The sequence below is a fragment of the Carassius auratus genome, chromosome 6 (assembly GCF_003368295.1).
Source record: "Carassius auratus strain Wakin chromosome 6, ASM336829v1, whole genome shotgun sequence".
NCBI lineage: Eukaryota > Metazoa > Chordata > Actinopteri > Cypriniformes > Cyprinidae > Carassius > Carassius auratus.
The window spans coordinates 6,755,224-6,771,288 of NC_039248.1; the positions used below are offsets into that span (position 1 = coordinate 6,755,224).

Consider the following 16,065-nt stretch of genomic DNA (forward strand, 5'->3'; position numbering starts at 1 on the left):
TATTTTAACGCCTGCCGGATGAAAGGAAGGTAAAAAGGCCATAGTTAGGGTGAGAGGCATCCTTGATGATGTTTTTTGGCCTGCTTAGGCAGTGCTTGTGATAAATGTTCTCAGTGGTTGTTAACTGAGTGCCGGTGATCCGTTGAGCAGTTTTCACTACCCGCTGGAGTTATTTGTGGTCAGACGCGGAGCAATTGCTGTACCATACTGAAATACAGTTTGTGAGTATACTCTCAATGGAACAGTGGTAGAATTCCACAAGGATCCTGGGACTCAGGTGAACTTGATTATGGTGTTGGAGCTATAAACAGAAACACAGCATGGGTGAATAAGGAGTAGAGAAGAGGGCTCAGTACGCAGCCCTGTGGAACACCGGGGTTCAGGGTGATGATGGATGAAGAGAGGTTATATAACTTAACAGACGGAGGTCTGTTAGTAAGAATATCTAGAATCCAGTTGCAGATGGATGTGCTAATTCCAAAATGGCTGAGCTTGGAGATCAGCTTGGAGGGGATCACAGTATAAAATGCGGAACTGAAATCAATGAACTGCCTTCCCACATGTATTTTGGCTGTCCAGGTGGGTGAGGGCAGAGTGAAGTGCCGTAGAGATGGCGTCCTCTGTTGACCTATTGCGGCAAAAGGCAAATTGGAATGGGTCTAGTGTAGCAGGGAGACAGGATTTTAAATGGGATGCACTATTAGTATTGATAAAACTTTTCAAAGTATTAATATCTGTAATAGAAAAATAAAAAAGGTTATTGGGTCATATTACTCTATTTTATTCTACATTACAGCTCCAGCAGCTTGTCTGGGGTGACGTGTGATATCATCCCTAACTGTGTAATGAAGAGTTGGTGATGGTAAGAGAGAGTCTAGACCGCATTCAGATGTTCAGTGTAGAATCTGCCTCTCAAGATTTCAACTTGGTCAGCATGTCAGAACCCTTCCCGCAAACACAAGGTAACATCTCAAGTTCAGCTCATTCAAGGGGTGTTGAATACTGATAATTAATATCTTTTATATCTTTTTTATCATGTATTGTCTTTATTTCCTGAACCTGAACCAGGTTATTCCAGTCCTTCCTCTGTGTATTCACTCCGTCAGGGTTTTCGGGATCTCTGCATCAGTAGTTCCCACATAGAACAATATACCATAATGTCCAACATAAAGCAGAATTATACAGGAGCTTATCAGTTGGTAAGGCAAAAGTTGCACAGAGGAGAGAGTCCTTCCCAAATAGGCCCTCAACAGTTAGTCTAACTAGTTTGAACGTCCAATCTAGGGATGCAACGATACCATTTTTTCAGAAACGATCCGATACTGAAAATTCTCAGTATCTGCCGATACTGATCCAATCTGATACCAGCACAGGTTTTTTGTTTTTTGAAAAAGCTCCGCTCTTGTTTGTCTCTCTTTCCAAGGAAAGTGGGACACCCATAAGATTCCCATGGTTCTGGACCCTCTGCTGCTGAGGCATGGAGGAAAATGAGCTTGTGGGGATTGAAGATGGCTGATGAGTTGAAAAAGGGTCTTTTCCTTTCATGCTTATTTGTCACAGGCGAGAGTGAGCTGCTGGACAACAATGCTATCTCTCTTACATCGTCTGATCCTGCAGCTAGTGCTCTGTTGGCTCAAAGCCAGATGAGCAGGAGATGTCAGATGAGGAGTAAGAAGTCGAGACTGAGCCCTCCCAATCCTCCTGCCCCACATATGATGAGCTGCTTGAGGTTATGAATCGCGCCAAGAAAGTGACGCCTTGAGGCCTCCTCAACAAGCAATTTCTTTAAAGGCATAGCCTTCGAGCTCAGGTGAGCCTTTCATTTCTTCCAGATCTCCATGTGGAGATTGAGAAGGCTTGGAAATCAATAGATTCCAGCATACTAGTTATGCCAACATTGAGAGGATGTGTGAGAATGGTAATGAGATGATTCCCCATTGAAGATGCCCTCCCTGCCGTCCAAACCTCTTCAGGATACATCTTGTTTGAATGGTAGGGCATATGCTGTCTGTGCCCAATCAACAAAAGGGTCTTGGCCCGTCTCAATCTTAGAATGAAAGGTGGGGTTTGAAGACTAGTGTCGCGACTCGTACCACTTCCCCGCCTGCGGGTAGGACTCAAAAGGGGAGTGGGTCTAAGGGTGACAGGCAAGATTTAAGGGAGGTGATCCAGACAGTCCATTTCATCTACTCTACTGCTAGTTTTTGTGTATTCAGTACTAGCCTTTTTCTGCAGTGCTACTCGGACCTATTCTATTTTCTGACTTTTTAGGTTTGATCCCCCTTGCTAAGTCAGGGACTTCTGCTGTTGAACGATTATATTGATGGTTTCACTCATCGGTTGTGCATCCAGGCTGGCGATAGCCCTCATCTTCGCCTTGGGCACACAGCCTGGGCTTCTGTGGAAGACTCACAGCATCAGGTCCCCAGTATAACACTACAACCTCAGGACCTGTGGGTCCTTCTCGCAGGCTGACCTGAGATGCTCCCTATCCTTTGGCCAGGGTGCAGTACTCATCTCTCACCCTGAGAGGTCTCCTGAGATTTGAGTCTTTCCTTAACCATCATGCACATTCTCTGAACTAGAGCTCCTCTCGCTGAGGCATTGAGAAGAATAATGCCCCGTTTCCACCGCAGGAACTTTACCCAGGGACTAGGGACTTTGGCCTGGTACTTGGTGTGTTTCCACCGCAGGAACCAGGAACTAAATAAAGTTCTGGGTAAAATAAATGCCCCTCAGAAAGTCCCTGCTGGCGAGGTGGTACTTTTTCAAAGTTCCTGAACTTTTGGGGGCGAGACTTGGGCGCTAAACATCCTGATTGGTTGAGTTCAACCACCATTTATTCGGATCATTTTCAAAATATTACTGTTATTGTGTCATGAAATTTAATTTTAAAAGTATTTCAGGCGAGAATGTAGTTGTTTAAAACTCAAATCTGTGGTTTATTTAAAAAGACAGTGCCTATTTAAAAATGTTTTTCGCCGATCTCGGAGACTGTGAGCTCCACGCGATCAGCGGGAGTTCAGTCCTCATGTATCCGCCAAGAGCACTCTCAACTCGGCTAGCCCTTCTGATATGTGCCGCTGGCTCTGATGTCTCTTTAGTGGTTAAACATAAGATATAATTCGTTTTGGGTAAATCTAACAGGTTATCTTTGGTCTGTATTAAATTTTTCTATATGTTAAAATCAAAATTAAAAAGGCAAATTTATATAATATTTTGTTTCATTGTAATGGCTGTATATATACACATATGCCTGAACCTAAGTAAATTTCCGCAGCTGTTATTATGCTTAAATGAAAACGAAAGGGGTGGTATTTGATATCCTATTTCGTTGTATTGTAAATGTACAGTGAGGAAAATAGCAGTAGCCAAGGCGAGCTGACTGAAATCATCAAGTACGCTGCTGTTTGCAGATTTACCGGATTTGCGCTGTTGCAGACATCACACTCCCGAGTCGAATGTGCAAAGTCTGAACTACCGAGGATGCACGTCCAAAAACAGCATACTATAGTATTGAGAAACACGCACAGACCTACGTCACCAGTCTATTTGCCTAATCTTCCTGGTACTTTACACTGTGGTGGAAACGCAGAAAGCAACAGGTCTGGGGGGAAAAAGTTCCTGGGGAAAAAAGTTCCTGGTACAAATGTTCCGGGTAATTTCGGTGGAAATGCGGCATAACACTCCATAGATGGTCAGGCCTGCGGGTCCTCTCTGTCACACTGCCCTTAAGGTCGAGCCAGTAATAGCCCCTCTGCGGAGTGGGCTTTGGTTACACAGTGTTCCCTGAGGTACGAGGGATTTGTGTTTCTGCGGAAACCCCTCTTGTATGCTTCTGCTCTGAGGAGCAGTAACCTCTGTACACATGAATGGTAATTGGGTCCTGATATCTCTTCAAATTCTATCGGGTCTGAGTATATAGGACCCAAGCTCTCTGTCGAGGTAGAGAGCATGAGACTGTTTCCAGTTGCACCAGTGGACTGTCTGTAATTGGGCCCTGCTGGGTTACCCCTTCTAATCTAGCGCCTCCTTCTGGTTGAGCTGAGAAGTGCTCACCTCAATGTGAGGCTTAGCTATGAGTCCTTCCCAGTATGTGCTATAAGGGCCCGCCTCAGCTTGAGAGGCCACATTTGCTTGAGAGGCCGAAAATCCCGCATTTGCAACAGACTGAGTGTTAGGCCCGTCTCTGTCACCTTCTTGGTCAGTTGCATTTATTTTAAGGACCCTGTTGTTTCCTGTAGAAATGTGTGATCCACTTCTAGCAGGATCCCATTTTTGATGTCTCATTTGCAATCTATCAGCTCCTCTGACATGGCTGTGCTTCCTTCACTGCGGGATGGCCCCTTTTGAGCTCACTGGTCCTGGGCAGACTGGGTGAGTCCTCCTCTCGATCTGAAAGTTAGGTCCTCTGACCCTGGGCTGTTGATTGTTCGGTCGAGCAGGGTAACTCTCTCTCCTCGCTATGGGTTGAACACTCTGCTCTTGAGCTCTGGGCAGTTACATCAGGTAGTTGGACTGCTTGCTGCTTTCCAGATAAGGTACCTCTATTTGGTTCAAGACAAGGCAGTGCTCCCCTCACCTCGGAGGGTTGTCTTTGAGCCTGCCACTCCCAATTGAGTGTCTGTGGACTTCTCTCATCGAGTCCTCCACTCATTTGAGCTCCATTGAGTAGCATGTGTTTAATCGTGAGGACGCTTTATTAATTCTTTAGAGTTTCAAAGATTTAATCGTGCCGGTTTAATTTTATTCGTTTCTTGTTTTAGGCAAATTAGGCCTAAATAATGGGAACGAAATTATACAGTGCTTCACATTTAAACATGCAACAATTTCTTAATCTTAATTTCTCAATTTCGGAATAATATAACGCATAATTAATATAACATAAATAACACTGCACACCTTTTAAATGTGTCCAATCTAAAATATGGATACCATGTAGCTTAGAAAATATAATCACAGACTCTTTCTCTTTCTAAGTAATGCACATAACTTCAAAATACCAAACTTTCATCTGTGAATATTAAATATTTAAACTATAGTTTTTTTCTTTCATTTTCCGTGAAACCCGCAGCGTTAAAAGAGGCGTTTTCGATGTCTACTTAGTATATGTGCTGTCAGCCTCGTTTCCTTTCTCTGAGTTGGTGTAGGCCCTGGTCCTTGCCTTGGGCTCCACTCAACTTATGTATCTCTGTTGATACATTTCTGAGCAGGGTGTTCCTACCAAAGATCTGTCAAGTCAGTTTTTTGGTTAATTCGGAACTGGCCGTAGCTAATCTGGTTTAGTTTGGTTTTTAGACACCTGACCTGAGAAGGGAACGAGACTTCAGGCATAAGCTTTAGATGAAAAAGATTATAACGTGTTTTCCTGGTGCCGGGTGATGGTATAAGAGACTACTTTTATTATTGTCTTTTGCATTTAAGTATTTAATGTTTATTTGAATGGTTAAAAAAATTATGCTTTCATTAATTCTAAGTACATAAAACTCATGAGAATTTTTGTTTTTGGTCAAGTGCCTTTATTAAATGTGCACAAAAAGGCAGATTACAAGCTGTACTTTAAAGCATCCAGGAATGGCTCATGAGCCATTTAAAACTGAGTTGAGAAATCATTCAAATATATTACAATTAATTAAATAATAAATGCTACAATATGACATAAATTATGTTAAAAACATTCAGCTGACACAATGCAATCTCTCCTCTGTCATACTTCATTTAAAATGTCAAACTCAGTTAGCCTTCTTAGTTCAAATTTGCTGCCTGACAACAAGAAGCTAGTGTTTCATTGTAACTGTCAATAAAAATTAAACTGTTACAATTAATTGTCCAAAATAATAAACACATTAAAAACACTAGTTGATAATGATTTGTTGTCAGTTTGTGAAGAAATATTTTACACAAAAAACACATTAGCGCAATAAACATCTTAATATGCTAGGTTTATGACCTGTACAGCTGTGCGTCCAGCACTGGCCTTGGTAAGGTAAACCATAACCTGAAGCATATCGTAGATGTTTTTGGGTACTACATTCTTACACATGAAAACATTGAATGATAAAAGCATCACAATGGACGGCATGCAAATGTGACTAGCAATAATACATTAAATAAGTACAGTGCATTAAAATGGCATATGACCTCAAAGGCCTTAGTTGCTCCCTCAGAAAACTCTTTGCAACACACTGGTGCTCTTTCTGAATGGGAGGATATATAGTGCTTAGCTTAACAGTGCTAATTCTTTCCCACAATTTATTTTAGAATTGTTTATAGCACTGTGTGGCAGTTCCTTGCGTTACATTTGAATGTCTGTAGAACTGAACTGATGAACAAAAAATTCCACGCAAGTCAAGAGATCCAAATTGATAGCATTTTAACAGTTTTTAAGACTCACAAGAAGAGCATTGTGGGTACAAGCATTGTGCTCACAGGGCAACAAATGTTTAAAAATACTTCTATGTATATACTTTTACAATGTACTTTTGAAGGTAAACAAATATGTTCTTTCAAAGAAAACATTGTACAGTGTAGTTGGGAATTATGTACAAATCAACTGCTGACAAGACGCTGGATACGGCAAAGCCAGATTGACTTTGAGCTACGGCAGGTAAGACAGGCATTTTTGTTTTCTCCATTCTTCCTGATGTTTATAAGGCAATTTGATCAAAACCATTTTCACCAAAAAGCTACGGCTACACGCAGGTTACTCAATTAGTGTTTTGTTTGGGGTCTCTCCTCCCTTATGTGTCGAGATGTTTTTTTGTCAGGCTTCTTGTCTCGAACCTTTCGCAGTCTCCGTGGTGGAGGGGTAGATTTGGACTCACTAGAGGTGTCCCCCGCATCCCTGTCCTCCGGGATGTTGGGAATGGCTGCACTACTGCCTTCCAGGGTGTTCCTCAGGGATGTGTCTTCGGGACTCCCAATTTCACTGCTGCTCAGGTCCTGCTCTTGATTTCCACTTATTTTAGCCGTGCTAGAGCTTGAAGGTTCCTCGCTTTTCCGCAGAGGCTGCTGCAGCTCGTTCATGTCCACACCAGAGTCCAAGCTTGTATCATTGCTGCTGCCTGGACGATGTCTTCCCTGAAGCTCAATCACAGAGTGACGAACCTGGGCTGCTGGTTTACCATCAAGAGACACAAACCAGGCCCGGGGTGGGTGAATGGACGGCTTACCCTTGGAGAGCTCCAGCAAGGTTTGCTCTGATATTCCCTGGAGTTCCCCCCGGAAAGGCCCCATTCCAGCTGCTTCGTTCAAAGTTCCTGGGACAGATACAGATTCCAGGAGATGACTGTAGCGGCCCCATAACCCTGGGTTTGCAGCAGCGCCTTGCACTCCTTCCAGAGCCTTCTGCTCATCGCTGTCCTGCTGGGGACCTTTAGGTAATGTCTGAGTGAAACTGTCCTTTAAGTTACGCTCCGTCTGAGCTCCATGCTCCATGCCATTCCGTGGGAAAGTGGCAGATCTACTTCCAGATGAGTCAGCTTGTCCTTGGGAAGTGAACAACTCTGGGGCTGGTACAATTGCCACTGACTGGTTATAGATGTGGAACAGCTTGTCTCTGAAAACGACATTCTCTGCACCATTCTGGCATGAGCCATTCTGTTCAGATTTTTCCTGTAGCTTTGCAACTTCTTCACTATTAACATATAGATTAGACACTGTGGCTCTGAAGCTTTCTAATCCCACAGCTCCAATATTTTCATACAGATTGCCCACTGGCCGGCCAACATTTTCCACATAAATGTTGTAGTTGGCTTGGTGTCGTGGAGAGTCTGATGCATCATGGCCAATGCCACTTGCAGCCAAAGAGAAGGACCAATCCCCATTACGAAAGAAAAGTCCTTGAGCCTCATCAGAGCTGGTGGAAGTGGTCTGGTCTTTCTTCAGAACAGTGAGCCTTGTGGAATTCCATCGCTTTCTTCCAGCCTCATAATTTAAATTTCTGTAAAACAAGATAGGAAGGACATATTTTTTGCTACATATTTTTATAATTGCCATTGATATGAAAATAAGGTTAAGATTAAATATTCAATTAAAGTCATGCAATTCAGTCTTGCTTATTTTTGTACAATGATGTTTGTATGGCTGAATAAGCTCTTACCTGCAGTGAAATACAATCACAGATAAAAATCCAATGGCCATCACAAGAGTTCCTCCTAAGATACCCACAAGAAGGTATGTGTGGTAGGAAATGAAATCCATTGAGTTTGCAAACATCATATAACCTAGATTTACACAAACATAAATCTGGTTAGAGTGCTGCACATGACCATAAGAAGATATGGATTTCAGTGTTAAACTAAATGAAATGCTTTTGGATTGATAAATAGTATGATGGGCGGATGAGTGACATCTTAAATACAACTTATTCCTACCTGACGATGGTGGTGGAGCAGCAATCCAGTTGCCAAGTTTAGGTGCTATGTAATTCCAGACAAGACCGTTTGTCTCCATCTGAACAGTGCCTATACCTTTATTTACCCAGGTACCTGTGATAAAATATATCATTAAGTGCTTCTTTTGGACACAATCACAAAGATCTCCTAACCTTGATATCCAGACAGGGCCAAAAGTTTTGGCAGTGACATAAATTTGTGTTTTGCAGTTGTGGTGTTCATTCACATTGTTTCTAGGTTACTTTGTAGAGTGATCAGATGCATTTTAAATAATTGCTAAAAGCTTAATCGGCCAAAAAAATGAACTTTACACACACACACACACACAATTTTTTTTTCACTGCTTTTAGATCCTGACACCAAATTAACAGCTAACATTAATTGACTAATCATATCAGCAGCACATGAGAAAGTGTGAACGAGTACTAGTCAGGTAAAATCACTATCATACTAATTTGACTGTAAGAGCAGACTGATTGCTATAAAAGGAGGGAAGAAGTGCTTCCAGTCATTGTGTTCCTTGTTAGAAATGGTTAACTCCAAAGAAACACGTCATCGCTTTGCATCAAAATGGCCTCACATGCAAGGAAATTGCTACAAAGTATATTGCACCTGAAAGAAAAATTTACCAGATCATTAAGAACTTCAAGGAGAGAGGTTTGACTGCAGTGGAGAAGTCTTCAGGACATCCCAGAGTGTCCAGCAAGCGGCAGGACCGTCTCCTCCTGAGGAGTCAGTTACGGAATCGTGTCACTCCCAGTGCAGAGCTTGCTCATGAAGGGCAGCAGGTTGGTGTGAGAGCATCTGCACGCATTGTGAGGCCAAGGCTTTTTTTTGACAACGGCCTGGTGTCAAGAAGGGCAGCAAAAAAGACACTTCTCTCCAAGAAAAACGTGAAAGACAGACTGAAATTCTGGACTGGACAGCAGAAGACTGGTGCAGTTATTTTCTCTGATGAAGCTCCCATCCGACTGTTTGGAACATCTGGAAAATCGATTGTTCAGAGAAGAAAAGGTGAACGCTACCATGAGTCTGGTGTTGTGCCAACAGTGAAGCATCCTGAGACCTACCATGTATGGGGTTGCTTTTTAACCAAGGGTGTAGGCTCTCTCATAATTCTTCCCCAAAACACTGCCATGAATAAAGAACGGTATCAAAAATGTCCTGCAAGAGTGGCAATTTGGTGATGATCCGTTCATTTTCCAGCATGATGGAGCACAATGTCACAAAGCAAGAGTGATAAAGAAATAGTGTTAATTTCGTTTACAAAGACCATTGCGAAAAATGTTTGTTGACGCCGTCACCGATGATCTGAATACACCAACAAACAAGCTGGAGTTTAGCAATCTAAATGAAAGTGTCACTTAGCCGGTCAGTGTTCTGTCATGAGATCTCGGCTGAATTGTTTGAGAACTGGATCATATAATAATTATTAATTATTAATAATATTAATAATGTTCATCGTCTGGCTGACTACGTCTTGTATTAATTTTTCTAAAAATCCTGTCATACGTGCACAAACTGACAGTCACCACTTATAAGCTTTTACTAAATATTGTAGAAACATACATTTCTGTAAAGTTGTGTGGGATTACAAATTTATAAAATGTTAAATCTATGTTCCAATATAATAGTAGACTTTTTGGGGTAATAAAGCTGACATCCAAGAAGCTCAAATCAGGAAAATCAAGTGTCTGAGACATTAACCTTTTGTCTTTGTGTTCTTCCTTGAAGCTCAAGGTACAGCTGTGCCTTTTGTCTCTATGATAATGTGAAGGTATCAGTGATACTGTCAGGCACCTCTGTATTTAAATGACACTGTTATGCTGATAAGATCAAGGCTGGGAATATGCCAGTGCCTGGTACTTTCCTGATTGCATTTGCATGCTTTGTTAAAATGGTCTCCACCTCTACTGTATGGATCCCTCCCACTTGAATGTATATAAAAACTACAATGTCTTAAGGACAAGTTAGACTGTTGATGACTGCAGCACCACGCAGAGCGTTCTCAAAAAAGAATCCTGCTGAAGATTACCCAAGAGTCTCCTGGTCTTCGTTTCTGAGTTCCCAACAGTTTCTTTGTAAAGATTTGTATTGTAAAAAGCGCTTATACAAACAAACTTGAATAGAATTTAATTGAATTGTGATAAATAAATAAATAAATGCACTCAATCGCTGTTGTTTTAATAGAGAAATTGACTACTGCAATTTTGGAATTAATAGGAGTTTTACTGTTTTAATATTTTTCATTTGTTTTAGCTGTTTTCATGATGTGGCAAAGAGATAAATCTTTGGTTTTGATTAATATAATAAAAAGCCTATAATAAATCAGTACACTATATTAGGTAAAATACACGTGTGTGTCCACATTCCATTGACCTGTGCTTACTGGAGAAAGTGCAATACCTGAAATCCAAAAAAAATATCATTACGATAATAGTTCTGTGAATTTTTTTTTTTATCAGCTTAACCATTATACAGAATAATGAAAATGTGACTAAGATTTAATTGACTAAAACCTGGTTAAAATGCTCATACTTTTGGCTGCCAAAATTAATACTGCTGTACGGTTAATTAATAATAATCTTATTGCTAAAATGTTAAGTTATCATTGAATAAAACTAGACTAAAATACTTTACACTTTTTTGGACTAAAACTAGACTAAAATGTTGAGACTTTTAGTTGACTAAAACTTGACTTAAACTAAATAGGAAAAGGTTGACTACATATGAAAACTTAACAAGGACATTTTAACACGGGATCCGAGGCCAGGCAACTCCCCAGATAGGGAACCTTTGGTCAGTCCTCAAAAGGAGAATGGACAAGCAGAAGCCCACAAATTGTGATCAACTCTGGGAACTAATAAAGGAAGAATGGATCGCCATCAGTCAGGATTTGGCCCAGAAGCTAATATTCAGCATTCCAGAGCGAATTGCAGCGGTTATGAAGAACAAGGGTCAGCACTGTAAATACTGACTTTTTACTTCTTTTTTTTTTTGCCAATCAAAGCCTTTAAAACTTATGATATGGTTAGCTTTTTTTCAGTATACCATTGAAACATTTGGAAAAATAATCTACAGATACTGAACAGCAAACTTTGCAAGACACAAAATTTATGTCGCTGGCAAAACTTTTGGCCATGACCGTACATGGTACTGTGTAAATCAGGAAGCTTCTACCTAAAGGTGTTTTTTTTTTTTTTTTAAACAATCGCTAGGACCCATTTCTCAATATTTAGGTCACTTTTTCAAAACTCTTCACACTGTTTCTTTAAGCTCGGCATAACAGTTAATTTTACATTCAGTATACACTAAAACTTCATTGATGTCTCAAATCAAGTAGTTTTGCCTAACACTAAGGTTGGTACCCAACAAACACACTTCCATTCAATGTCATTTATATGCCACTAGCCCCCACTAGGGTCCATAAATTGTTAAGTGTTGCTTAAGGACTGTAATGATGTTAGTTCATACTTCAAGAAAACAGTGGAAGAGTTGACAAGCTTCTTCTGAATGGGTAAGTTTGCAGTCTTTAAATGATGAATTTTTTTTTTAATCACCTATGGTCATGTCGAAGGTCCACGCAGTCAGCGAGTCAGACGGTCGAATGTGGGTGTTGTAGGGAAGGGGTATTTTGAGCTGAATGGGTCCTTCGATGTCAACCTCTTTTCCATTAGACACTAACTGGGCACTGATCATAGCCAATGGGTTTAACTTGACATTCCTATAACCTGTAATTGGGGATACAATGATAACTGAGATTAATTTTACAATCTGCAGAAAAATACATTAGAAAACTGTGTGAAGGCGTTTGGTCTAGACTCTAGAGGATCGATATTATGTGTACAATGTGCCATCATGTTAGCTCCTGTTTATCCTAGCAGCCTTATATTGCATAATCAATAACAAGTAATCTATAACATTAACCAGTGAATGCATTATCGATTCTAAACAGTAATGGAGTTTGTAGCTTTCATTGACTAAAGCTGCCCTACAATATGCTCCCCTTCACTTACAGATCATTCAGTGAAACACACACAGGACAACTGTTTAAATTTGCCTGCACCGCCATGTAGTCAGATGCAAAAGATAATTTATGCTTTTTTTTTATTCATCTTACCTCCTTTCCCACTCAGGTTTAGAGTAAAGAAATGTGAGTCTTTTTCTGCAGGCAGGGTTGGAACTGTCAGATAGGCTGACAACATGGAGATGGTAGTGTTCTCAGACAGTTTGAGGAGACTTTTGGGAAACTGTACACTTGGTTGAAATGACAGATCTGTAATGTGAAAATATGTAGATAATTACAACAGTAGTATTACATTCAGAGTAGGGCTCCATGCAACAGATGTATACAGGTACTGCATTAAATTATAGATTATAACATTTTTAAAACTGCTCAATTTAAAAATAGCAGTACGGATAATTGGATAAAATAATAAGTAATAAGGATGTTTTATCTGACATACCAGATGCTTTTCGAGTTATCAGCACAGTATCATCAAACAGCCAGATGTTCCCTTGAGTTTGAGGGCGCAGGGACATTGTAATAACAGAAAAAACTAGGAAATAGCATAAAAAAAACCACTCAGACTTCATTTCAGCAGCCAAGTTTCTCACAATAAAGTGACATTAATTGATTTTGTCCGTAATTTTTTTAGAGCTCTAGCTGGGTGCTATAAAACAAGCAAGAGCCAGGGTGAGGTCACATGGTTCACAGCTTTCTTGCTGCTGTCATCTTTTTCTCACTATTTATTTATTAATTTTACTGAGGTATTTATTGAGCATAATTTGCTCAAATATGCAGATATTAAGAGGAAACTCAAAAATACAATAAAATAATACATATAATTATTACATGTCTATTAAATACATCATAACAAAAACCATAGCCTGATGTCATCAAATCATAAAAATACACAATATCCTAATAACATAACAAATAATAAACTGAGGTTATGAACTTACTGGGTATCTTGGTGGTTTTCCAAGGCAGCTGGGTGAGTACGTAACCCTCCATGCTGGCCACTAGAGTGAGGGTCAGGCCAAGGTGGTATGGGACAGTGACCGTGACCTCTCCATTCTCCAGAGTCTGGCTGGAGTGAATCTGGGATCCATTCAAAAACACCCCCACCAGAGCCCCTTTCAGGAACCTCTGGCTAGATGCATCTTTAACCCAAATCTTCAGGGTCAGGAGCGACTCTGGAGACAGAGCTAATGTCAGGTTTTTGTGGAAATTAATAAATAAAAAAATAATATTGTGCATAAAAATGAGCATAGGATATTCTGGTTGCTTGAGTTCAAAATTTTGCCTCGAGGCCATGTACTATGATTCAAAGATAAGATTTTTTTTTTTTTTTATTAAACAAATTAAATGGAGTTTAAGGTTAACCCCTTTCACCAATGTTTATAAGTTCATTTAAGTAACTGAACTATAATTGCTAAACACATTTGCTATTGCTAAACACAATTGCTAAAAACCAATGCAGCCAACACTGAAAAAGAAATTGGTTGGTGACAGTAAAATCTTTGCCTTGAAATAGTAATGACCATTGGACCCACGGCTCAGGCAGAGCGACTTAAAAATAGAGCAAAGTGGCAAATGTCGGACGAACACATCAGTGAAAAGCTGAGGCTTGAGAAACCTTGAAAATCATCTTAGAAATGTCTCTCAATGCAAAAAAAGAAAAGTCAATCCCTCATTCTTTTCTCATGTGCAGATCCTCAAAACAACAATATAACCAGGATTACACAATGACAGACACTAGAAGTTAGTCAAATAAAACAACGCAGCTAGTAGATTACTATTACATATAACTAGATTACTATAATACAACCATGACCTGGCACTTAAAATGTGTAATAGGAAATCTGCTACTATAGCACACAGTAATACTGATGTTATGAAATTAGGTGTTACTTAGTGCTGTTCTAGACCCATCTGTGAAAGGCAATGGAAGGTGCTTTCAAGCTGATTCCCCAAGGGTCGGCAGGAAATTTAGAGGGGGAAAAAAGTATAAAAATAATCTGAATTACTAACATTTATTTTGAATTGTATTGAATGATCTATAATTTATTTTGATCTATGTGTGCAATGTAAATGGAAACTGTGTATATTTTTAAACTGTGTATACTATTTTCTTTTTCTTTTTTTCTCAAATGCATATATATATATAGTGGCCCCACATTTTAGTAATTTTGGGGTAATTGGCATCAAAAAGTTTGAAACCTCTGACATTAAAGAGCATCTCAAATAGAGAGGTCTAGGATGATTGTAGCTCTAAATTAATCCCACCTTAAATGCATAATGAATCTGCACATTCAAGATAACCATCGTAATGTTGTTAAACCATATCATCTATTCACCTTTAATGTAGGCATGGCTGTCTGAAATAGGTGACTTCACTACAAATGGGCCTGTAGAAGCGCTCCGCAGGCTCAAAAATAATAGACACATAATGAACGCTATAGACCAATGTTATGAGACAGCAAGCACAGCGGTCAACAGCGCACCCCTGTCCTTTGTTGTCATGTTCCCCATCATTAAAAATCCCTATTATTCGCAAGCACGCCGCATGCGGAGCTGATGCTGAGGATGAACCCAGTTAGATGCTGGGTCGTTACCTGATGGCGGCACCGTCGCATCCCCCCGTCCCTTGAGCGGGGTCGTCTGTGTGTTTCTGGCATTGTCCTCCTCCGACAGAGAGGCCAGCACCCCACCCTCCGCTCTCCTCACGTACCCATCCTCGCAGAAAATCAGTAGCGCGGCGAGGAGCACACAGCCCAAAAGAACTGACATGGCGTCTCAGACATAACTGCACTCAGTGGCACGGAAAAGGAGAATGTTGTTGCCTTTCTGTCTTTAAGTGGCTGTGTATGTCACGGTCACATCATGCTTCTCGGATGGACCGATGGATATCTGAGGTAGCTGTTGGGAGTCTGACGGGTGCGCGTGTTGCGTCATAGCTCACGCGATGCCATCTGCTGGCTCAAATGTTTTTTTCTCTTTGTTTAAGCGCACGCAATTACGCAGTGCTCTTTTCAGGCCTAGGTAAAAAATTTTACCAGAGTATTTTAATTGGTTTATATAATATATTTTAAAATGTGAGCAAAATACATGTCTCGAAAAAATAGTTATCGTTAATACATAGCCTACACTCATGTTTGTTTTGCACATTGGTGTGGACACTGACACTGCATAGACTTAAACTATTTTTTTTATCAGTTTAATGTTTTCGGTCACCTTACCTAACTCCTACTCTTAAACTTACCCATCACAGAAACACGTGCAGAACATTAGATTAACAAAAACAAATTTTAACTGATTTATAAGCCTTTTTAACTAGTGAGGTAAAATTACCAGTATAATGTCCTGTGGGTTGTCAAAGTGAGGACATTTGTGACACTGGACCACAAAACCAGACATATGGTAATTATTTTTTTCCTTTGTTGAAAACCTGAATAAACAAGCTTTCTATATGTATGGTTTGTTAGGATAGGACAACATTCGGATGAGATACAACCATATTTAAATGTTTTTCGATAAATCGATAATTTTGACCTATACAATGTATTGTTGGCTATTGCTACAAATATACCCCGTGCTTCTCAAGACTGGTTTTGTTGTCCAGGCCAGAGTCACATTTGGTCCTCACAAGTGTAGTCGAACAAT

At 40.2% G+C, this 16,065-nt stretch overlaps 1 protein-coding gene across 1 annotated transcript; it reads right to left on the reverse strand.

The window, feature by feature from the left end:
- Positions 1 to 5,484: 5,484 nt before the first annotated feature.
- On the reverse strand, positions 5,485 to 15,397 carry LOC113092953 (protein FAM171B-like). The gene is made up of 8 exons (XM_026258755.1): positions 15,018 to 15,397; positions 13,362 to 13,595; positions 12,863 to 12,955; positions 12,517 to 12,672; positions 11,957 to 12,127; positions 8,376 to 8,489; positions 8,102 to 8,225; positions 5,485 to 7,942 (listed from the first exon to the last, which is right to left on the reverse strand). The coding sequence occupies exons 1-8, from the start codon at positions 15,190 to 15,192 to the stop codon at positions 6,712 to 6,714; spliced, it is 2,298 nt and encodes a 765-aa protein (XP_026114540.1). The 5' UTR covers positions 15,193 to 15,397; the 3' UTR covers positions 5,485 to 6,711.
- Between the last annotated feature and the right edge of the window lie 668 nt (positions 15,398 to 16,065).

Excerpts from the sequence above, each read along its gene's own strand:
- LOC113092953 (XM_026258755.1), bottom strand. The coding sequence starts at position 15,192 with ATGTCAGTTCTTTTGGGCTGTGTGCTCCTCGCCGCGCTACTGATTTTC. Across the intron at positions 12,128-12,516 it reads AAACCTGAGTGGGAAAGGAG|GTTATAGGAATGTCAAGTTA; the intron begins GTAAGATGAATA and ends CCCCAATTACAG. Across the intron at positions 8,226-8,375 it reads TGCTCCACCACCATCGTCAG|GTTATATGATGTTTGCAAAC; the intron begins GTAGGAATAAGT and ends GTGTAAATCTAG.